The sequence below is a fragment of the Lutra lutra genome, chromosome 6 (assembly GCF_902655055.1).
Source record: "Lutra lutra chromosome 6, mLutLut1.2, whole genome shotgun sequence".
Classification (NCBI taxonomy): Eukaryota; Metazoa; Chordata; class Mammalia; order Carnivora; family Mustelidae; genus Lutra; species Lutra lutra.
Genome location: NC_062283.1, coordinates 122,981,214 through 123,006,073, shown reverse-complemented (window position 1 = coordinate 123,006,073; position 24,860 = coordinate 122,981,214). Strand labels below are relative to the sequence as shown.

The 24,860-nt window shown below is 34.7% G+C and overlaps 1 protein-coding gene across 2 annotated transcripts in view; it reads left to right on the top strand.

Annotated features, from left to right (window-relative positions):
• Nucleotides 1-24,860, top strand: part of ASCC3 (activating signal cointegrator 1 complex subunit 3) — a 338,650-nt gene that overhangs the window by 263,308 nt on the left and 50,482 nt on the right. For both annotated transcript variants that reach the window (XM_047732576.1, XM_047732575.1), the window contains exons 35-36: nt 1,739-1,850; nt 2,046-2,180. In XM_047732576.1, the coding sequence (XP_047588532.1) occupies nt 1,739-1,850; nt 2,046-2,180 (247 nt within the window). The remainder of the gene's footprint in view (nt 1-1,738; nt 1,851-2,045; nt 2,181-24,860) is intronic.

Here is a 24,860-nt window from a genome sequence, read left to right as displayed (position 1 = left end):
AAAGGCAATAATTTCTCTGCAGATAAAAATGAAAAATATTTCTCTTTTGTGAAAATTAAAATCATCAGCATGTAATTATGGTTTACAGTTACTTTCCCAAGTAAATAGTCTGTTATTAATCCTTACTCAGTGGAGACTCTCATATTGGTATACCTAGCTATTTGTGCAAACATCTCTTTCTATTGAAAGTATATTGTATCTCTTTCTTTTTTTTTTTTTTTTAATTTATGTGAGAGGAGAGAGAGAGAGATCACAAGTAGGCAGAGAGGCAGGCAGAGAGAGAGGGGGAAGCAGGCTCCCCACTAAGCAGAGAGCCCTATGCGGGGCTCGATCCCAGGACCCTGAAATCATGACCTGAGCTGAAGGCAGAGGCTTAACCCACTGAGCCACCCAGGCGCCCCTATTGTATCTCTTTCTATTGAAAGCATATTATGTCATCATTTAAGTCCTATTTTGTGTATTTTTATTTTTTTAAGATTTTATTTATTTATTTGACAGAGAGAGAGATCACAAGTAAGCAGAGAGGCAGCAGAGAGAGGCGGGGGGAAGCAGACTCCCCACCGAGCAGAGAGCCTGATGCAGGACTTGATCCCAGGACCTTGAGATCATGACCTGAGCCAAAGGCAGAGGCCTAACCCACTGAGCCACCCAAGTGTCCCATCCTATTTTGTGTATTTTTAAATAAATTTTTGCAGTATACTGACCCCAAATCTTTCCCTTTGAAGAAAGAAAAAAAAAAAAAAAAAGTCACCATACTTGGCCTGTTGTGGTTTCCTTTAGGTTTCTCCCATTGAGATTGTTAGCACTTGCTTCCCAGACCAGGACTATCTCCTTTCTAGTCCTGTGCAGAAGTACAACCCTTGTGCTGGGGTTTCAGGGATGAGTCTGTTCTGAGGTCACTTTACATTCGTGTTACTTGATTTGGATGGAAATAGGACATATAATTCTCTATGCTGACCAAGATACAGGATTCACCACCAGGAATTAGAGAGCTGCTATGACGTGGGATTATTCTGTCACCCTCTGAATCGGTTCCCAGACACAGATTCCTAGCAATCTTAGATATTTGGCAAGACATTTTTGAACATAGAGGAAGGAGCATTTAGGTGAATTGCATGTCCTTCAGCCTTTACTCAGAAAATATACAGAGTTGAACATGTGTATTCTTTGTATATAGAAGCTTAGTTCAAATGCTTTATTGTTAGTGTGATGATGTCCCTTCCAATATTTAGGGTGACATGTACTTATTAAGCATTTGGAGAACAATAAATGACTAAATGTCCTAAAAGAATTCATCTGCTACCCAAGTCAATAGTTCTTTGAGTTTTATTAAAGTTACTGAGGATGGGTTTTTGTATATAGAAGGGAATTATATATAATATATAATATGCTTCTATTTCTAAATCTAGTGTGCAAGTTTAGTTTGCTGTAGGAGGTATAAAGTGAAATCATGCCAGTTTTAACACTGGAAAGTTATATCCTTTTAATGTGATGCTGAATTTTATCTGCTTATCCTACATATTTTAACATATTCTCATTGTTCATTGGTGTCCACAAATCTTAGTATGGGAATTTTGATCTGTACAGTGAAACTGGCAGTTGGCAGTTGTATTACTTCTTTGATTTGCCATAAGTGTAATTGTTCTTTGAAATCCTGAAAAAAATAGAATGATAAATTGAAATGCTAATTTTAGTAGAAACAATCTTGAAACAAATAATGACCTTCCTTATTTTCTAGTTACTACAATTTGAGTGATGTGAGCCATGATTCTGTGAACAAATTTCTGTCCAGTCTGGTTGAGAAGTCTCTGGTTGAATTGGAACATTCCTACTGTATTGAAATTGGAGAGGTATGACTCAGTCCTGTACATTCCAAGTGAAAAGATTGTCCAGCTTTTTAACAGTAGGGCTTTTGTTCTAATGATAACTGAAAATTTGAACAAAATTGTTGCAATAGCAACCTGCAGTAAGAACTATTAATTTTATGAATGCATGTGCTTCTATTGTATTTTTTATTTGTCATTTTATCTTTCTTTTTGAAATAGGATAATCGGAGCATTGAGCCTCTGACATATGGCCGAATTGCCTCTTACTACTATTTGAAGCACCAAACAGTTAAAATGTTCAAAGAGCGTTTGAAACCTGAATGCGGTACCGAAGAATTGCTTTCAATTTTGAGTGTGAGTTTCATGATATTACTGCATTGCTTTTTCATATAAAGAGATTATATCCTACATATTTCATACCTTCTCTTTTAATTTGGGTCTTATATTGCTGCCAGCCAGTGCGTCTAGAAATTTGGCAGAAACTATTTATAAAGTCTTTATATTTGGACCAAGTTTCCCACATAATTTATTATCCAAACTTGGGTACTTCTGAGAATGGAATGGATCACTATTAATATTTAAGTTAGGATAATAGGTATAAACTGGGCTATCTTCAGCAGCCAGGTGATCACCTTATCCTTCAACGTAATAACTTCTGTGAATTATAATTGAAAGCTTTCTTACTGCTTCTTTTGAGTCATTCTTTTTGAATCTATGATGTGTGTCCATAGGGACACACAATTAAGATCTCTTAGATTTACTTATTGGCAAAAAAGATGTTCAACTCCCACCCTTTTCCCCCTTCGAAAATTTGTATTTTTACAACCGTATTTATTACAGGGTAAAAACAAGAACAATTTAAATTTAATTACTACAAAACCTTGTTAGCACATTAGTCAATACATGTGTTATAAATGAATACTACATGTTATCTTATTCCTCAGGCTCATTGGTATTATTTTAAAAAGTTAAGAACCATTGGACTTATAATGTCTTTAAAGTCCTTCTCTTACACATTCATTGATGTTGAGATAGTTCACTTACTAGCTTTTTCCTTACCTCCTTTGCTTATCATTCTCAATGGCTTCAATATCCCATTCACAGTTTCCAATTTTTTGTGTTTTTCCTTTGAGAAGCTGGTTTGTAGATTTTGTATGCAACATAAGGCCAAGTACATTATAGTGAGTCAGAAAATAATTTGTTAATGAATTGATGGATGGATCCTGTTGTAGTCGTCAGTTCTGTTATTTGCTTTAAAGAAAAGAGTAGAGAATTAAAGTATATGATGCCGCTATCAAAAACTTTTTTATAAAATTAAAAATTCGTTTCTGAAATAACAAGTATAAAAAAATAAGAATTTTTAGTTCCCTAAGAATGAGGTTTTTATTATTTCTTAGTTGGAGAGTCATAAAAATAGGATTTATCTGGGTGGGAGACAGTAAATTCATGGTTAATTAATTTGGGCAAGTATTTTAAACCAGTATTTTAAACTAGATTTAAGAATATAATTTTCCTTTCATATTTACCTACCTTGATATATTTGTCTAATCTAATATTTAAAAATATATGCCTACCTTGGGAACACATGTAATAAAAGCTAACATCTTTGAGCACTTTTCCTGTGCTAAGCACTATTCTAGGAACTTTACATCAATAAACTCATTTAATTCTAAGAATAACCATTCATTTTGTATTGATAACATCCCATTATTATTCCCCTTTTACAGGTTAACTAATCTAAGGTTGCACATTAAGTCAATACTTAATGGCTGCAGTCTCGCAGCCCAAGTATGGGTGGGGTTTTTTGGTTGTTTTTTATTTTGTTTTGTTTTTTATTGTGTTATGTTAGTCATCCTGCAGTACGTCATTAGTTTTTGTTGTAGTGTTCCATGATTCATTGTTTGCGTATAACACCCAGTGCTCTGTGCAATCAGTGCCCTCCTTAATACCATCACCAGGCTCACCCATCCCCCACGCCCTCTTCCTTCTAAAACCCTCAGTTTGCTTCCCGGAGTCCATGGGTTCTTAACCACTGTCCTGTGCTGCCTCTCATGTTACACACACACACACACACACACATATACACAAACTGAAGTGGAAGATATTGAGGTAAGAGCTACATGTTAAGACTAGATCCTGGACGCACATTTTGGATACCATCCCAAGATCGTATTTGCAGATATCTTCCATTCCATGGGTTGCCTTTTAGTTTGGTTGATTATTTCCTTTGCTGTGCAGAAGATTTTTATCTTGTAGGAGTCCCAATAATTCTTGCTTTTGTTTCCTTTGGCTCTGGAGATGTGTCTAGTAAGGAGTTATATAGTCTAGTGTATCAGTGTGTCAGAGAGGTTACTGCCTATGTTCTCCTCTAGAATTTTGATGGTTCCCTGCATCACATTTAGGTCTTTCATCCATTTTTAATTTATTTTTGTGTGTGGTGTAAAAAAAAGGTCCAGTTTCATTCTTCAGCATGTTGCTATCCAGTTTTCCCAACAGCATTTGTTGAAGAGACCATCTTTTTTCCATTGAATATTTTTCCATTGAATATTTTTTCCTGATTTGTCTAAAATCTAAAATAGAGTTGTGGGTCCATGTCTAGGTTTTCTATTCTGTTCCATTGATCTGTGCATCTGTTTTGTGCCAGTGCCATACTGTCTTGATGATGACAGCTTTGTAATAGAGCTTGAAGTCCAGAATTGTGATGCCTCCAGCTTTGCTCTTCTTTTCCAAGATTGCTTTGGCTATTCGGGGTCTTATGTGGTTCCACACAAATTTTAGGACTTTGTTTCAGCTCTGTGAAAAATGCTAGTACTATTTTGGTAGGAATTGCATTAAGTACGCGTATTACTTTGGGTAGTATAGACATTTTAGCGATATTTGTCCTTCTAGTCCATGGGGGGAAAAAAAGACTGGATGTACATTGTTTGTAAAGGTTTGTGAAAACCATATGCCTATTACACTCCATATCCCTCTATGCCCCCCCAAAAAAAGACCCAAAAATATATCCAGTATCAAGAGAATTAGGCTGTTATCCTCTTCAGTCTTCTCTGAAAAGGCGTTGGTCAGAACAAGAGGTCTGCCTGTTTCCTTTCAGCAGTCTGCTTCTTTCCACCATTACACCATAAAACCAGTTACACTGACCTCATGGTTTATTTTTATTAAAATAAAGTCAGTTCTTGTGATTAAAAAAAATATCATCTGCAAATATATGTAAGATAAACTCAACAGTGTATTTATATGGATATGATTTGGGGTACCTGTAATAATTTTCACAGCAACAATGATGTCATCTCTTCATCCTATGTGTTTAGTCTAGGAAACTCACCCTGTGCTACCTAGCATCTAAGTCTGTAATATCTCAGTGATACTGGTTTTTGAATGAGGATATTGGGGCTTTAGAACTGTGGGACACATATTGACAAGAAGATCTGCAGGTACCACTGTTTTATTAATTTCTTGTGTAGAAAAATCTTTCCATTCACTAGAGAACATATGTGTATAAGTAACAAAGAAATATTCAATAGTAAAGCAAGATTGGATTTGAAGTAATTACAGTGCAATTTCTAGAATTCATTCTGTTGCTGAAAAGTATTGTTTTTTTAATGTTCGCTGTTACCACCCTAAATATTCCTAAATGATTCACATAGCCTCATTATCTTTACTCTCACCTCCAAAAATGGGTATTAATCTTCTTGTGGTTTTGAAACAAGGAGAAAAAAGCAGCCAGACAGGAGCTATGGAGAACAGGATGATAAACACAACAGGGCAAAGAAAACCAAAAGGAGTGTCGTTAGTTTCAAAGGCCTATTTTCATTATTATTGTTTTGTTATTATGATGCTTAATCATGTCACATTATAGTTTTGAAAAATTCAATATTAGAACCCATTCACTGCCAGCATCTCCTTTTATAAAGATAGTCATTGATGTTTCTAAAGTCATCTTTAAACTTTTTATTAATATATTATTTTTTAATGAATTTTTAGTATTCCTGAGATCATAACTGAAAGGCTTCTATTCTCTTGAGTATTACTTTGAACTTACTCTAATATTTCCATCAGTTTATTTTGGCAGTGAATGAAGTTTTCTCATTTTATCTTAGGTTACATATTTAACTTTTTTTCTTTCCTTTGGTATTAATGATGGTGTAGAAAGTGTATTCATTAAGATTTTCTTTGAGGTTCTCATTGTTGCAATGTGATTTATTATACCTGGCATAGAGGAAAAAAAACTAGAAGGTAACCAATCATAAAAAGAAAAAAGAATATTAAGACACTGATTTCATTTTCACCATAACCAACCATAGTAGAAAAAAGAATATTAAGACATTGATTCACTTTCACCAGACATTTAAAAATACATAAATATATTATTTCTCTTCATTTAACATCATAGTTTCAAGTGATAATCTCTTGATTTTATGTATTCATAACTGATAACTAATAACTGTTTATAGATCTTTTTCCCTATAGAAAAGATTATGTATTTAAAATCTCATAGTTAGCTATAGAGTTGTTTTTCCTTTACTTAAATGAATTAGAATTCCTATTGTTTATTTATAAGGTCATTTTGCATATCACTGTCAACTTTTCTGAATTTCTTTTTCAGTAAGGATGCAGTTTTAGTGCCTTTATAATATTTGCCAGACAGTTTATTTTCTTTCAAAAATAAAATCAGGTCATTTTATGACATGCTTCCTTATACAGTGTTTTTTGGCACTATAGACTTCCCTCTTCCAGTGTTCATAGAAGGTTGTCAGGTTTGAGTTTAAAAAAAAAAAAAAAAACATTAAGGTCATATATAACGTCTTCTGAATTCTGTTCTTTTTCTTCTATCAGTAGAATGGTTGGGGTCAGACTGTTATTTTGCAGAATGGTGTTATATTGACGGTAATCATCCTTTTGACCAAAGGATGGACAAACAGGAAATTTCTGAGTTTAAAGTTGAAAACTAAACTCTTCCCAATAAGAAGCTAAACTAAGTGAAATTGTCTTGAGAAATAAATATCTTTTAAAAAGAAAAAGAAAGGGGCGCCTGGGTGGCTCAGTGGGTTAAGCCGCTGCCTTCGGCTCAGGTCATGATCTCAGGGTCCTGGGATCGAGTCCTGCATCGGGTTCTCTGCTCGGCAGAGATCCTGCTTCCCTCTCTCTCTCTGCCTGCCTCTCCATCTACTTGTGATCTCTCTCTGTCAAATAAATAAATAAATAATCTTTAAAAAAAAAAAAAAAGAAATATCTTATGCATAAAATGAAGTATGCATAATGTATATATTTTATCCTTAATACATTACGCTCTACATTGGTCTATATTAAATTCTGTCAGTCATATTTCTACCCACAGACCATATACTAATTCTTGCAAAAAATATTTATTTTGTACCTAATATGTGTGAGGCTCTTTGTAAGGGCAGGAGATAGAATAGTGAACATTACTGACAAACATGCAAGAGAGAGAGTATGTGTGTATAAGCATACACACACACACACATGCCAAATATATAGATTCAGAAAGGACTGGAATGAATTTATTAATGATAAAACTACTGAAGAATTAAAAGACAAAGAGAAACTGTCAGATTTGGTGGGATAGATGGTGATCATTCCTTTACAGACCAGAAAAGGTAGGGATCAGAATTAGACCTGTGTGGCATTTACGTGAGTTTTTCTCTTGGTCCACTGGATACTTGGAATATTTTCATCCTTCCAAGTAATATGAGGAGTTTTGCCTGTTTTTTTTTTAAACGTGACAGTGTGTTAAACTTCCAGGAACTAATTTTTGTTGGTTGTTACTCCATTACATATAAATTTTTATTTCAGTCAAACTGAAAAAGAAAATACACTTCCACTAATTTTTTTCTTTAGTAATACCTCTTTTGAGATTTCATTTCTATTCATTTGTCTTCTTCCTAAGAAATTGAATTGTTTCTAGCTTACATCTTCAGCTGTCATTACCTTTAAATGACAGTGAAAAGCTCCAAGGCCAAAGACTGTACTGAGACTATTTCTGTTCACCAATCTTATTCTATAATAGCAACCCATTTGTTTAAATTTTGTCTTTCCAATGCATCTATTAAAAAATACTGCTATCTTTTATTGAGCACCTACTACATGCCAGACATTTTATATACATTGTTTGTAATCCTCAAACAGTGCTTCATGGTAAACATTAATATACACATAGTAAAATTGAAATTTAATGAGGTTACATAGAGAGTAGTTCTTTAGAATTCCTTCTCTCTACCTCACTTCCTCTCCGAGATGTAGTTTATCCTTCCCCAGTGTTTTAATTCCAACTGTAAAAAATTTTTAAAGCACAGAAGAATAAGGGTATATATTTTCAAAAAGTTAATTTAAAAACAGAATTACTTTTAAACTCATGTGTGACCTTGTAACTTAGAATTATAGATGTTAAACGCAGATGTTAATTACTGTGACAAAATAATTATTGCACTATTTCTTAGTGAAAACATGTATTTTAAGTTTTAAACGATATGATGCTATTTAGAAAGTTTAGCTATTTTATAAGAACTCTTGCCAAGTTTTTTTTAACACCATGAATTAATAAGCTTCATAATTAAGGCAGCTGCTTCACACTTCTATTGTTAACCAGTGACATTACATCTGTCTTGCTCCATTGATGGCCTCCTCCTACTTATTGAAGCATTTAGCAGTTTTGGCAATAGGGATTACATGGCATAGAGTAAGTAGTCTAATTAGATATAAGTGAAAATCCTGAGGGAAAAGGACATTTAAAAAGTAATTTAAAGAATCTCTTAATGATGTTGGCACTGAAAGCCCACATCTAGAGTAGAAAGTGCCTGTCGTCATGGCAAACAAGGATCATGATTTGATATGTTCAGTGAACTTATAGAAGGTAACCTATTTTAAAACCATAATAGAAATAAAAAGATTTCAAAGTTAGGGAAAATTTATTTGAGCAGATTTAGGAATATGCTTGCTATCGTATTAATAACTTTGAAAGAAAGCAGAATATGCCCCAAATGTATTCTGTCTCTAGAATTTTCAATAAATATTTTTAAAAGATATACTCAGTTGTTATGGTTCTTGTGACTACACAGAAACATGAGATTATATATCAAATATCCAATCTGAAAAGTTGTGAAATTCTTATTTTTTCGCAAAGCCTTGGATATTGACTAAAAGAATGGGTTTCATATGTTAATATAAAATAGAACCATTCCAAATTTAGAAAGTACCAGAGCAATAAGATTTTTATATGTCCATAAATTTCCAGGTTTGGCAGTTCTCTGTACTGCTTTCTTTAAAGGCATACAGATTCTTTGCTCTGCCCATGTGTAGAACATTTTCAGTAACAGAGCATTTTTAATGCTTGAAGTTTGTCCTGTTTGGGCACAACTACAAATCTTTTGATAGAAAATTACAAATACATCTTCCTCAAACATGAGATTGGAAAAATAAGCAATATTGTTTTAAAAAGAGAAATTTAAAACAAAACAAAAAGGACAAGGCAGATATGAATAGCATCAGTAGGGGACCCAACATGCAAAATTAAAGAGTTCATTAAAGGAAGAATGAAAGGAAGGAGAGGTTAACAGAGTAACAGTGAACACCACAAACCTCGTGGCCTTCCATTTCCAAATCACCTCCTGACAATTGCAGGATCCCATCTGCTACTCTTTATCTTCCTGGTGGGGAAACCTAATGGGATATCTTCCAGGGTTTGTGAGAAGAGCTTCCCTAACCCTCAGGCTGGGGAGCTGCCTGGCATCTTTTAGAGAGGCACAGATGGCAAATGTCTTGAAAAAAAGTTATCTTTCTACTTCTCTTGGTCTCTTTCCCTTGAGACTCCCTCTTCTCCATTATTTCTCAGCTTCTTCCTAGCTTTCTGTACATAGAAGCTCTCCTCAGCACAGAAGAAAGTGAAATATTTTCCTGGTAAAAGACCTCAGTCCTAGACATATCTTTTGTGCATCAATAGATTACTTTAAGATTTTTAAGCTGATTGTGTTCTGATGAGCATAAAACATATTTATGATGTTACCTGAAATTTGTCCTGTTTTACATTTTTTATTTTGTTCTTACTTCTCCCACAGAATGACAACTGGCAATTATTAGGCATCTAATGGTTTGTGATTAAGTAGAGCTGTTAATTAAGAAATTATTTTATATATCAAAATATGAATAACTTTGATATTTCTTTCTTTATCACCTAATATAACTTCCTCATTTTGTCGAAAACCAAAGACCCATTCTTGCTCAAGATGACACAGTCAGTATGGAAAAATAATATAAAAAACTCAGCTGTCAATAGGAAAAGGGCAAAATTGGAATTAGAATTCATATTTTCCAGCAACCTTTTAAATGCCTTGTTTCTCCCTTTGCCATTTTGTACTTTTCTTTTTCATCTTCTTCCATCTTATTTTGCCCTTTTATTTAAACTTACAAAGCACAAGGTGCATAAAATATACCATTAGCCTTCTCAGCCTAAGCTATCTATGAAAAATACTTTTGGTTTGTCAGCATTTATTAAGATTTGCTAAGTGCTCTATTTAATACTCAGTGTACTTTGGGGAATACAAAAGAAATAGAAGACCCATATCTTTTTTTTTTTTAAAGATTTTATTTATTTATATGGCAGACAGAGATCACAAGCAGGCAGAGAGGCAGGCAGAGAGAGAAGAGGAAGCAAGCTCCCCGCTGAGCAGAGAGCCCGATGCGGGGCTCGATCCCAGGACGCTGGGATCGTGACCTAGACCTAAGGCAGAGGCTTTAACCCACTGAGCCACCCAGGTGCCCCAAGGAAATTTGTCCTGGAGCCCAAAGATTCTAATAAAAACAAGCTTGTGCTGAATACCTATCTCTTGGCTATTGCTGCTTAATATAGCTTCACTTATGCATGAGAAGTGTTTAGTCCAACTTATGGCATTCCGAGCAGAAGAGTTGCTGATATTGCTCTCCCCAAAAAGTCAGAATTACCAGCCTGGCCTATAGGCAGGAGGTATGTAAGTCATGATCTCCGATAGTGTTGTATAAATTATGTTTATAAAACTCCAGGTAGTTCACCTTTCAGGGAACCCTATCACAAAACCTTTGGCAAAGGAAATCATCATTAATTTAATTTTGAAAATATTTATCATTGGTATTCCTGCTTAACCTAATGATATCAGATATCATAACTATTAGAATTGTTAATACGAGGATGCCTGGGTGGTTCAATCAGTTAAGCATCCAACTCTTGGTTTTGGCTCTGGTCATGATCTCAGGATCCTAACATCGAGCCCCCCATCAGGCTCCACTCAGCGGGGAATCTGCTTGAGATTCTCTCTCCCTCTCCTTCTCTCCCCATGCACGTATGTAAGCTATTTCTCTCCAAAATAAATAAATAAATCTTTAATTTAAAAAAAAGAATTATTGGGATGCCTCGGTAGCTCAGTTGGTTAAGCGTCTGCCTTCTGCTCAGATCATGATCCCAGGGTGCTGGGATCGAGTCCCACATTGGGCTCCTTGCTCAGCAGGGAGCCTGCTTCTCCCTCTGCCTGCTACTCTCCCTGCTCGTGCTCACTTTCTCTCCCTCTGTCAAATAAATAAATAAAATCTTTAAAAAAATTATTGATACACATACCATCACATTGGGGAAATAAAAATAACATCAAAGATTATGCTATTGCTGGAATGAAATCTCTTCCCTATAAATTTTAGCCATTTGTCAATTCATTCTGTGAGTAAGTAGAGCATTGTTTAAACTTTAAAAATAAGTAAAGAATAAATGGAAACTTGAACATTGGATAAAATATTTTAAAATGCAGTTTTCGTATGCCAGAAATTGGTTTCTGCTCAAAATGTTTCTAATATAATCCCAATTAAGTGCTCTAAAATTATTGTTAGGATTCTATTGGTTCAATAGGTAGAACGTTTCAGAAATCAGTGCTAGCTCCTTCCTCACAATAATGGTGATCAGAAATTTTCCAAAAGGTTCATGGTTCCTGTTCTAAGTATCTTCCAAATACAAATAATGCCAAAACATTGTTTAAGATAAAAATATATCCTGCCTTTCATTCTCACAGAGCTGCCAAGTCGGTAAATAAGTGTGATTATTTCCAGTACTTAGAGCCAACTCAATATATTTCAGTATCACTTGTGTATAATAGAGCAAAAGAAAAACTAAACATGTAATTTCTTTTCCAACCCCCCAGTTGGTGTAAGTGGAGTCCACAATATTACATTATTTTAGAGACAAACCATAACAGACTCTTAATTTCAGGATTGCTGGGTGGGAGGGGAGTATGGGGAGCTGGTTGATGGGCATTGGGGAGGGTATGTCCTATGGTGAGCACTGTGAATTGTGTAAGATTGATGACTTACAGAATTGTACCCCTGAAACAAATAATACATAATATGTTAATTAAAAAATGAATGTTTAAAAAATAGAAACATGGAATTTTAAAAAGAAAAAATAATCATAGACATGCTTCTTGGTGCTGAGGGACATAATAGTCTTCTGTATTAACTAACATGCCAGGTTTGTTCCCTATGTAATAATGTAGAAAAACAATAGAATCACTGTATGCTTAAAAATACATATTTTTTTAAAAAACTATGTTAACAGTTTGAGATTAAACTTTTGTGAATTCTCTGTTGTAAAGTATATTAAAGTATATCTTAATATATGTTTAAAAGTAAGTTATATGTAGCCATCTCCCTGGTTTATTGAATTTTATTCTACAAATAACACCACTTCACAAGCTTAGGGGGCTTTTAGTGGAAACAGCATAATTACCCTTCCTCAATTTCTTATTTGGCTATATTTCCTTATACTTAATAAATAATTTTTTTCACTCACTTATTGGTTATCAAACCACCACTATTCCTCATACATTTAGCCATTATTTAGTCTATATAGAGATTTATATCTTCTGATTATTTTCTCACAAGTAAGTTTCTTGTCAGTTAATCCTTCTGAGTAATTCTTTTCATAGTCCTATTTTAAAGGAAACAGCCAATAGTCCAAGTACAGAATGATTCATAAATATGACTTGTGTGATATCATCACTATAAGCACCTCTTGGAGTTACTGGGAGGATTAAATTAGTTAATATAGGTAAAGCACAGAATAGTCTTTTGCTCATTTACAGTAAACTCAGTAAACAGAAGCTATTATTATATTTAATAATAATATTTATTACATACAGACTGTGCACACGTGGAGAATATAGCAGCAGACTAGTTTGATGAAGTTCCAGTACTCGTGGGCCTTATATTCATAGTTGGCTGGTAAATAAACAAGTAATCAAACATGTAATATAACAAAGTAGATACAAATGAGATTTTTTAAAAATCAAGCAAGTGTCTACAGATACCTAGAGGAGACTGTTCTAGATACAGGACAGTTAAAGAAAGCTTTTCACAGATATCTGAATAGAGAACTGAGGAACATGAGCAACCAACTCATGAGAAAGCCTTGGGAAAGAATTTCTAGGCAGAAGGAAAAGCATGTGCAAAGGCCATCAAGCAGGAAATACTTGTCAGGTTCAAAGAATAGCAGGGAAGCCAGTGTGGTTTGAGAGAACAAGCATTGGGCGGGCATGGTATGTAAGAGGTAGGTCATCTGTCGTCTCTCTAGGGAGTCTGGATTTTGTCCTCTTAAGTGTTGGGAGAAGCCATTGGAGGGGTTTTGATCAAAAGAGTGATGTGATATTATTTGTTCTGAAAAAACAACTCTGGCTTCTCAGTAGAGAAATGGTTGTTAAGTAGTAGAGAAATGATTGAAAGTCAAGGTGAGAGAAAATGGCTTGGATAGAATGGTCAGAAGTTGAAATGAGTAGTAGTAGTTAGACTCAGGATGTTTGAAAATAGAACCAACAGAACGATGGGTTAATTATAAGTAAACAGAGGAAATAAAGACAATGCAAGGTTTTGGGCCTGAACAACTTGGTAAAGAGAATACCATTTACTGAAGTAGGGAAGACTGGATAAAAAAGGCAGGGTCTGTATTTACGTGGGGGGGCTGGTAACTGGCATAGGGATGGTATTCAAAATTTTAGTCCTGAGGTTGAGTGAGATTGGGCGAAATGAGTATTGAAAAAAAGTCTGTGCAGCTAGAGAGTATAATGCTAAGCAAAGTAAGTCAAAATAAGTCAGTCAGAGAAAGACAATACCATATGATCTCACTCATATGTGAAATGTAAGAAACAAAACAAAGGGAGAAAAAAATGAGACAAACCAAGAAATAGACTCTTAACTATAGAGAACAAACCGACGAGGATGGGTGTGTGGGAGGATGGGTAAAATAGGTGATGGGATTAAGGAGGGCTCTTGTAATGAGCACCAGTGTTGTATGGAAGTGTTGAATCACTATATTTATACCTGAAACTAATATAACACTGTATGTTAACTATACTAGAATTAAAATTAAAAACAAAAGAAAAATGATCTGAGGATTGAGCTCTGGATCATGTTGAGATTGGAGAGAGAGAGAGAAGATAGGTCAGCAAAGAAGACTGAAAATGAAGGATGACAAGTGGAAGGAAAACCTCTAGGAGAGTGAATGGTCCTAGAAACCAAGCGGGGGGAAAATATCTCAAGGGGATGGTGATTAACTGAGTTAGAGATTGTTGATAGGAGTGGGTGAGAGCTATGATTGTTCCTTTGACTTGAAAAGATAAAGATCCTAGATGTCTTTAGTGATTAATTTCAGCAGAGTAATGGAGAAAAGCCTTATTTTATTTGAAAGGATTCAGAGACTGAGTTATAAGAAAGGGAAGACAGTAAATATAGCTAATTCTTACTTGGAGCTGGAGGGGAGATGTAAAATCAATTTCCTTTTTTAATTTAAGATATAGAATATTTGTATGCAGATAAAAATGATCCTATAGCGAGGTAAAAAATGGTGTTATAGGAAAGCCTAAAGTCTTTAAGAAAACAAAAGGGAAGTAGGAATCAATGCGTTTAAGTGGAAAAATTGACCTTAGGTAGCAGAGCAAATTAATCCATTGTAATGGGAGAAAAGGAGTATTTTTCTCCAAAGGGAGATGGAGTATTAGGGTATAGGTTAGTAGGTGGTAGGATAATGTGGAAATCCCCTTGTGTTTGCTTTAATTTTTTTATAAGCTAAGAAGCAAGGTCCTCAGCTGAAACTGAGGAAGTGGGGAAAGACCTGTGAATGTGAACAAAGGCCATTAATAAACCAAGGGGCCATAGTGTGGTAGAATGAATATGGCATTTGCATCTAGGAAACATGGGTTCAAATCTCAGCACGGCCATTTTAACTTCTTTGTGTAAGTGGCAGGTCATTTAATTTCTTTTTTTTTTTTTTTCAAGATTTTATTTATTTGACAGATCAGAGATCACAAGTAGGCAGAGGGGCAGGCAGAGAGAGAGAAGGAAGCAGTCTCTCCGCTGAGCAGAGAGCCCGATGCAGGGCTCCATCCGAGGACCCTGGGATCATGACCTGAGCCGAAGGCAGAGGCTTTAACCCACTGAGCCACCCAGGTGCCCCCAGGTCATTTAATTTCTTAATCTCGGTTTCCTCTTTCATTAAAATGGGGAATTCTACCTGCTGTACTTATCATCACAGGATTAGTGTGAAGATCTGATAAGGTAAAAGACACATGTTCAAACATATCTGACCTTGATCAAGGTAGATTTTTTTTGTGCAGCGCTATGTTTTAGTTTATGTTTCTTATTTGTGTTTTGTTTTTGTTTTGCCTTCAAAACTGTCATACTCTAGGTAGTTTTACATGTCTTTAGGGTTCAGAACACTTAGTCTCCCTCTCTGTCAATAAGGGCTGGCCTTATTGGATTCACTAAGAAACTTAATTCGTTTATTAATGTTTGGAGGAGTATAGAAGAATACAGAATCTTATTTCTCTGAGGATCCCAAGTACAGCTTTGCCCTTACCCTACCATGTAGTTAGTAAGTTTTATCATTGCTTTTTTCAAAATAACATATGGTAAATTCATTTATGAGATGTTGGTTTCCTTGATGGCAGTGTCATTTTCTGGGTTTTCTCCTGCCTCTACTCCCCTATTCCCTTGTTTCTTCTTCCTTTCTCTCCAAGGTTAATATTTTACTAGAAGCCACGGCTCTGGGTTTTAGTGTACCACAGGGGAGTGACAAAGTCTGTAAAAGTAATGATTCCCCACTGCCACATCATCCTACCTCCAGATAGAAAAACACTACAATTCTTTAATGAGACATTACCCTGGCTTCCAGACCAATGTCTGTGTTGCTAAGCATGCTCATCTATTTATAGTTGTTAAAAACCACTTAGTAATTAAAAGAATTCATAAAGTAATTATGACTTGTAATAGTGATTATGGCTGGGTGATTACTTCCTCACTAAGATGCTTTGCAAATGGATTAGCACTTCTTTGAATTAGGAACTTGGGCTTGAATCTGTGAGGAAGCTATATTAATAAGAAAAATGTTCTTTCTTTTGGGACTAAGCAAAAAGCTGTAAAACAGCCAGGAAGCCTTTCGGATCCTGGCTGAGAGAAAAATCAGGCAAATCAAATTGGTCATATTATTAGGCATATGTTCATCTGGAAAAAGTCTCTTCATTCAGTTGCAGTTAAAGCTCTGGTCAATTTAATCTCGTTCATTAGTAATGCCAACTCTAAAATGGGCTGGGATATTTAGTAGTTTCTCTTCCTGAATAAGTAGGCAAATATTACATTATTTAATCAGATATTTGAAGAAGGAGAACCATATTTAGAGTCCAGATATTTCTAAAATACAGGTTTTCAAAAATTAAAATTTGTGATATTTATATATCTACCTCATTTTATTTTCTAGTGAGGAAATAAATGTCCATTCTTTCTATTGCTCTGCACTTTTTAAATCTCTTCCTTCTTTTACTGCTGTTTCTTCTTTGCCTCCCTTATTGGTTGCCTTTCTCTTGTCCTTCATTTTCTCTTTTTGGATACTTATGTGTTCTGTATTTACTACTGTCCCACAGATAGTCTTAAATATATATCTTCAGCAGTAACCAACAAGTATTTATTTAGCACCTACCATGTTAGGTACAAGAGGAGAGTAATAATTAAGATATGGTCCCTGCCTTTAGGAAGGGAATAGCCCTATGTCTAAGAAGTAATTATAGTTTGATATTATCTGTTTTGAAAGTGTAAGTTGTACTAGTATGTCTGGAGTATGATGAAAGTCTAGTTATTTAGAATATGGACTTCAGAGTCACACAAACATGACTCCACCATTTTCTAAATATGTGATCTTGGGTTAGTTAATTAATCTGTCCAAGCTTCATGCTCCTCTGTGAAATAAAGGAGAAGGTTAAATAAAATAATGTGTGTTAAGCCTTAATACATTGCCTACCATATGATATTTGAATTCTTTGAATTAGGAACTTTAGTCATTCACATCTGTTAGTGCTAGCTTTCATTAATATTTTGATACAACAATCACTAGTAGTTGATGAATTATCATTTATATAAATCATATCTACATATGACAAACACCATTGGCCTCATCTATTCAAAAGATAAAGATGACAAGATAAACTCAGATTCATTACTATGCCATACAAGATTGTTCTGAGTCTGGCTGCAGAGTAGGTTGGAATACAGATAGCCTCTAATCTTCAACTGCTCTTTTCCTTTATGGGGCTCATGCTATTCCATATGCCAGGAATACCTCCACCCCAGCTAGGCCAGAACAATTTTCACACATTCACCAAGACTCATTTATTTGTGTGAAGCTCTATCCAAATAAAAAGAAAACATCATAAAGGCATTGGTTGAGGGATGATTTATTCAACAAGTATTGTTGGGCAAATTGTATAACATTTTAGAAAAATATTAAAGTTAGATTCTAATTTCATAGCATATATTAGAATAAGTTTCAGTCAGATTAAGGTTTAAAGCCAAAAATAATGTTAAAATTTCAAAGAGATACAGGGGAAGAAACCCAGAAAAGCATAAAGGAATTAAAGAAATTGCAAAAGGAAATAGATGGATTTGCCTACATAAATGTATAAAATATATGAATGTCTCTATAAAATTTTTGAAGTCTTAATATTTGTTACAGTTATGATAAAGTTATGATAAAGAAGTAATATATTTTATTTTTTTAATTAAAAATTTAAAAAGAAAACCGTGGCGCCAATGATAAAGTGAAAAGAGGACAGTTTTCATTGACCCAGTCTTTCTAGAAAGAAATTTGATAGTATCTGTCAAAGTGAACAAAAAGAAAGTCTTCAAGAATTTTCTGCTCCCTGGTATTGTGATTCGATCTGTAGGAATCTATCCTAAAGAAACAAGTATGTTGTTAAGATACATGTACACAGATGTTCATCACAGTGTTATTTATAATGGCAAAAAAGTAAGAAAGAAAGAGAAAGAGAAAACTGGAAAACTTTTCCAAAAAGACCAAAACTGTCTCTTTAGGAATAAATAATTTACAATCACTTAAATATAAACTTCAGTTTTTTGAAAGCGAATCCGTGAACAAGTGTTTTTGTTTTGATTTGTCGTACACAGCCCTGTATGTACCTTCTAGTACTGAGATATTCGTGCTTGCCTTGTCATATGATAGAGGATCACGTACTCACTAGCTCAAGAGTTTCAAAAAGATCCTGCCAAGAAAAAGATCTAACTAGTGCTTAGTAATTCTTAGAAAACTGTAGTCTTCCCACTGTGAGAAAGATTAAAATGAATATTTTTATGCTGAACTATTACATATGGCAGAAGCCTAGAAGATTTTTTTTCCAGTGATGCATTGTAAGCTGCATATCTTTCGATTTCTTAACCCAAAGAAATGATGAAAAAACATTTCATGCTTACATGTATTCTGAAAAATTTTGTTGTTACTACCAAATAAAATGCCACAGATATGGTCTTTATTATAATAGTAGCAGTCATACCATCTGCATTTTATTTTAACATTACATTATCCTAAAAAAGCACTCCACTTGCTTTACAATGTTTTCCAGCTGACAGTCCAATAGAATATAAGCATGTCTCAGAAATTTGATTATGTCAGAAAGTTAGAACTCACTTTTCTTTAAAAAAAAAAAAAACACACAAAATGAAAAACTGGGAGTTAAGGGAGATTTCCAAGTGTCATGCTCCTCAGATACATAAAATTCTACATGTTCTTATGTTCTATTCATTATTTTGTATGTAATTCAGAGGAATAATACAGTTTGGCAGAAGCATGATCGTCTCAGTTGTAAAGTATTTCCATGGGCAAAGGAGAATTTTCCATATATACAGCTTCAACTTATTAGATTTAGGTCCTTAATACCATCTTTGTAGGTATTTTCTGTTATTTATTAAACAGTGTCAGCAAATTTGTAAGACAAATACCAAACAGGTGTCTTCTACTGACAGATGAACAAACTGTCTTGGAGAAACATTGACCGACTTGGCAGTGTATTTCTTCGCTGTGCTGAAAAGCACAGAGGTGTTGTAACCTTGAATTACTTTGACTGTTTTAATCAGTGAAGGAGGAAGGGAAGCAAGAGAGGAAGGAATCAGTAAGACATTGAAGTAACCAGTGAAAGCAACTGAAATCGGAGGAAAAGTGATGTGGGTAATACCGGACTAGAGCTTAAAAGCAAAGTGGATTGTTGTTGTTGACTGGAAATATGGTGTAATGATTACTTGAAATATATTTTTAAATAAAATCTCTAAATATATGTCATGAACTTCAGTATTCAAAGAACTGAAATGCTGTAAAATACTCTTAGAACGTTGCCAAAAAAATTTTTTCTTTGATGATTGAGAAGACCCATAAAGATCTTTTAGAGACCTAGAGCTGTCGTTGTAAACATCAGTCATCATTACATTATGGACATGTTGAAGTGCTGGGAGGTTCATTAATAAACAGCTAATAAGAATCCAGTCAAGGGGCGCCTGGGTGGCTCAGTGGGTTAAGCCGCTGCCTTCGGCTCAGGTCATGATCTCAGAGTCCTGGGATCGAGCCCCGCATCGGGCTCTCTGCTCAGCAGGGAGCCTGCTTCCTCCTCTCTCTCTGCCTGCCTCTCTGCCTGCTTGTGATCTCTCTGTCAGATAAATAAATAAAATCTTTTAAAAAAAAAAAAAAAAAGAATCCAGTCAAATTCAAAACTGCTCCTGGTAAACCATAAGCAGTGTGGTTCTTTCCTTTTTGAGAAGGCAGAGGTCCACAGATATTTATTACATCAGTGTACCAGTAAAATAAAGCTAAGTGAAATTAAAGGCCACAGATCCTTTATGTAACACTTGCTTAGAAACTGATTAAACAGGCTTACTTTTTGAAATAAGTAGTTGGTTGCTATATTTGAGATTCTGGGAATGTGTGTATGCCTAATGTAATGTCATGCTGTACTCTAGAAGTTTAATTTAGAGTTAATTGCCCCATATGAATATCATATTTAAAAGCTTAAAGTTTTCTTGCCATTTGCGACAACATAGATGGACCCAGAGGGCATTATGCTAAGTGAAATAAGACAGAAAGACAAATACCATATGATTTCACTTACATGTAGAATCTAAAAAACAAAAATAAACAAAACAGAAGCAAACTCATAGATATGGGGTAACTGTTGGTTAACAGCAGGCATAAGAAGGTTAGGGGGTCAGGCAAAATAGGTGAAGGGGATTAAGTGGTACAAACTTCTAGTTACAAAATAAAGAAGTCATGGGGATGTAACATACAGCATTGGGAATGTAGTCAGTGATATTGTAATAACTTTGTATGGTGACAGATGGTAGCTAGACTTACCATGGGGATCATTTCATAATGTATGAAAATATCAAATCACTATGATGTACATCTGAGACTAATAGGATATTGTATGTCAATTATACTTCAATTAAGAAAAAGAGCTATACTTTATAACCTCTGAACATGTTCTTTGTTTTCGATGTTTAAAGCACCAGGAAATGCAAAGTAAATCAAGGAATTTGGTTAATTTAGCTGACAGTATGTGATTGCCTATTATTGAAGAGATAGGTAGATAAATAGAGATGCAGATACAAATAGATATACATACATATATATGTGTTCCTATAAGATATTATGGGGTTTGAATATGACTTTAGCTGTAAGAATGCTTGTTTGCTTTCTCTTGATTCACACAGAGCAGATGGATGCTTGACTGCCTGCTAATCCACAGCTGGAATGGTTTCAGCAGTTTCCACGTTGCTGGGTTAGAGTGGCTTTTCTAGTGGACTGAGAGGGCAGCAAAAGAGGGATATCATTATTCATCAGTATCCCAGTGGGAGCGCTGCCAGCAGAGATTAATTTTTTCTGTTATGCTTGTAAAACAAGCTCAGGTGGAGTCTCTAATCCTCAGGGCACGGGTGGCAGATCAAGGAAGATGCTACAAAGCTAGTTAATTTTCTGATTCTGGGGGAAACAGAAGCTCTGTTAGATGTATAAATACATGATTGCAAATTTAAGTAGCTCAAATCCAAATGGGATCTTCCCAGACATCTGGTACTGAAAATTTCTATTTTTCTTTGTTGCCTTTAAATATAACTTCTTAGAAGTTTGCCCTGGAGCCAAAATATTGGTAACTCTAAACAGGGGGAAGTAATTAATTTTGAGTTAATAACAAAACATTTAATTTTTATAAACATGAACAAAAGAAAAGCTTTCTGCCTAAACAGGCTCAAACTTAGATACCTAAAGTACCCACTTAATCATATTACCAAAAAGACATATTAGCTATCTGATTGGCAGGATTGTTTTGTTTTGTTTTATGTATATCCAGGCTATTTTTTAATGGTTTATTTTTATTCTCCCAATTTATAACTGCTATGTGACACCTGTTTCCTGTATCTTATTGTGTGATCCATCTGTGTAGTCATATTTTTGAGCATTTCGTACAGCCTTCAAACTAAAGTTAAGTGACTTTTAAAATCAACAGGACAGAATACATTCATTAACTATTGTCTTAGGATTATCTTTAAAAGCTGTTGACTAAGTTCATTACAAAAAATATTAACTTCATTCAGGCCCATGGCACTTTCTTTTGATTATTTTGGGCACAAAATGTTCTCCATTAATGGTACTTTTCTGTTTGGACATTTGCTCTTATTTTGAGAAAATGACAGGAAATTATTTGAAGCCAAGTCAGAAGACTAAATTTGTTGATTAAGTGAGGCAGTATGATTTTTGGTTGTCAAATTGGTTATAACTACAAGGTAAGTGTAGTTCCTAAAGTCATTCTGACTATAATACCAAAAGAACTCTTTCAAAATGTTTTGAGTGATGCAAGCCCTATTGAAATGAACTTATAACCTCTCACGGTGTTTATTTTGAATAGCAAGGCATATGTTCTGGGATATTTATTTAAAATCAGACCCTCCTGTGACTTTAGTCACCTCTATACATCTTCCTTTTGGCTAAGTTTTGATTTTAACTAATAATAAGTCCAAGTCTTGTTCTACCAAGAACATTTTGTAAGTCAAGAAAAGATTAGCATTTTAAAGCACTAAGTAGAAACCAAAAGCTAACAGTTCCTAGAAGATTCTCCTACAATATGGAATATTTAGTGAGAACGAGGAAGACTTTCCAGTTATGGGAAATAGAGGATAATACATGGACTAGGGCAAACAAGTCTCAGAGGGACTAGAGAACTGACTAGGGAATAAGGATGAAATCTAAAGCTTATTTGTTAAATATTTTTTGAAGTAGTAATGACTGCTAATAAATTTGAGTAATCGTTCCCTAAACCTGTGCTAAATAAACCAGCTCTTGTTGTCAGTTTCCTGTCCCACTCAGGAAGAAAATCAGATATCTTTAAATATTGTACCTAGCCTGAATAAGACATGAAAAAACCCACAAATCTGTAATTTCTTCATATTTTTTACTTTTTATTTTTATTTCAATTTCAAGTTTTTATTTCAATCCAGTTAACATACAGTATAATATTAGTTTGTAGGTGTACAATATAGTGATTCAGCTCTTCCATACAATACCACTGCACAACAAGTGCTATCCTTAATCCCCTTCACCTATTTAATCCATCCTTCCACCCACCTCCCTTCTGGTAACCACCAGTTTGTTCTCCCTAGTTTATTCTCTGTAGTTTAAAGAGTCTATCTCTTATTTTGTGTGTGTGTGTGTCTCTCTCTCTGTCCCTTTGTTTATTTGTTTTGTTAAATTCCACATATGAAATCATATGATATTTGTCTTTCTCTGACTGACTTATTTCGCTTAGCATAACACTCAGGAGCTCCATCCATGTTGCAAATGACAAGATTTTGTTCTTTTTTATGGCTGATTTTCCTCTCTCTGTGTGTATGTGTGCACGCACGCGCGCACACATACACATACATCTTCTTTATCCATTCATCAGTAAATGGATACTTGGGCCCTTTCCTTAATTTGGCTATTGTAGATAAAGCTGCTATAAACTTTGGGAGCATGTATTCTCTTCATTTTACATGTCCACCGTAACTTATTCAAACTTTTTCAGATGGGCCTTACAAATCATGTGATTAATTCTATAGCAGTATTCTTTTTTTTTTTTTTAAGATTTTTATTTATTTATTTGACAGGGAGATCACATGTAGGCAGAAATGTAGGTGGGGGGGGGAGGGGGAAGCAGGTTCCCTGCTGAGCAGAGAGCCCAATGCGGGGCTTAATCCCAGGACCCTGAGATCATGACCTGAGTCAAAGGCAGAGGTTTAACCTACTGAGCCACCCAGGCGCCCCATATAGCAGTATTCTATAGGAAACCTTGTTTCAAGAGCAAATAGAAATTGCTTGTTTTATCACTCCTTAATTTTAAACAATACATTTCCAAATTAAAATAAAAGAAAAAACTAGAGTATGTATCAGAATTCTTCAGAAATTTTAAGGATACCTACATTTTTCTTCCTAATGTAGACTTTGCTTCATAACAGAATAGTTTATATATACTCTCACGTATGCAAGCTACCATTTCTTAGTTTTCCCTGAGAACCTAGATTTTTGCATTTCAGATGAATCAGAAATTCCTTAGGATATTTAAATGAAGTTTAGAGAAGAAACTTTCTACTTAGTGAATAAAAGCAAAACAAATTGAATACATTTTGGAAACTATCCTGAGCTATTTCTCCATATTGCCATCCATTCAGTTTGGCTGACTTTCAGTATGGCTGGTTGCTCTAGGAGCTCTGGTCCTGTCTCATATTCTGAAGTCTGGGCATCAAAGACATGTTTGTGGGTTTGATATCTAGGAATAGAATTTTTAAAACTTAGGAGGTTTTATGTGTAAGCACCTATTTGATAAGTTTTACAGTATTATGTTACATGTATGCTTTATAGTTTTTGATTTATTAATTTTGGTAAACTATCCTGAGGAACAACCATTTATAAAAATTAAAGTTTACATTTATATTAATAATGATAAGGCTGTTCAGATAGAATTCTGAGATACATTTGAATATAGGCAATATATATTCAAATCTGCAGATTCATATAATGCACTATAGCTTGAATTTCAGAATTTTACCAGTGGTGTCATATTCTCTCTCTTGGAAAGCTGCATTAAGACTTTCGGGTCATTGGGCACCTGAGTGGCTCAGTCAGTTAAGCATCTGCCTTCAGCTTGGGTCGTGATCCCAAGGTCCTGGGATCACATTCCATTTCTGGCTCCCTGCTCTGTAGGGAGTCTGCTTCTCCCTCACCCCTACCCTCTGCTTGTGCTCTCACTCTTTCTCTCAAATAAATAAAATCTTAAAAAAAAAAAAAAAAAAAAAGACTTCCAGGTCATTGAAACAGATTTACAATAGCATTTTCATACAGGTGTATAGAGTTACTCACCTGCTTGTACTTTGGGAGCTTTTAGATAACCATATTTTGTTAAGGTATAGAATTTGTGTCACATTCAGACCGAATTAATTGGGAGCTCTTTTATGTCACCACACTACATAAGTTTTGAAGAGTCAAAGAAGCAGTGCTAGAGAACTAAGGATACTGGTCCCTAGAAAAATCTACTTAAATTAATCTACTTAAAAGAGAGTCTAATATCTTATAGTAAGTGAGGAGAAAGAAGAAGAAAGTTTTATTGAAGATTTTATCTTAAAAATTAAAAAAAGCTATAAGGAAAAGTCCATTTACTT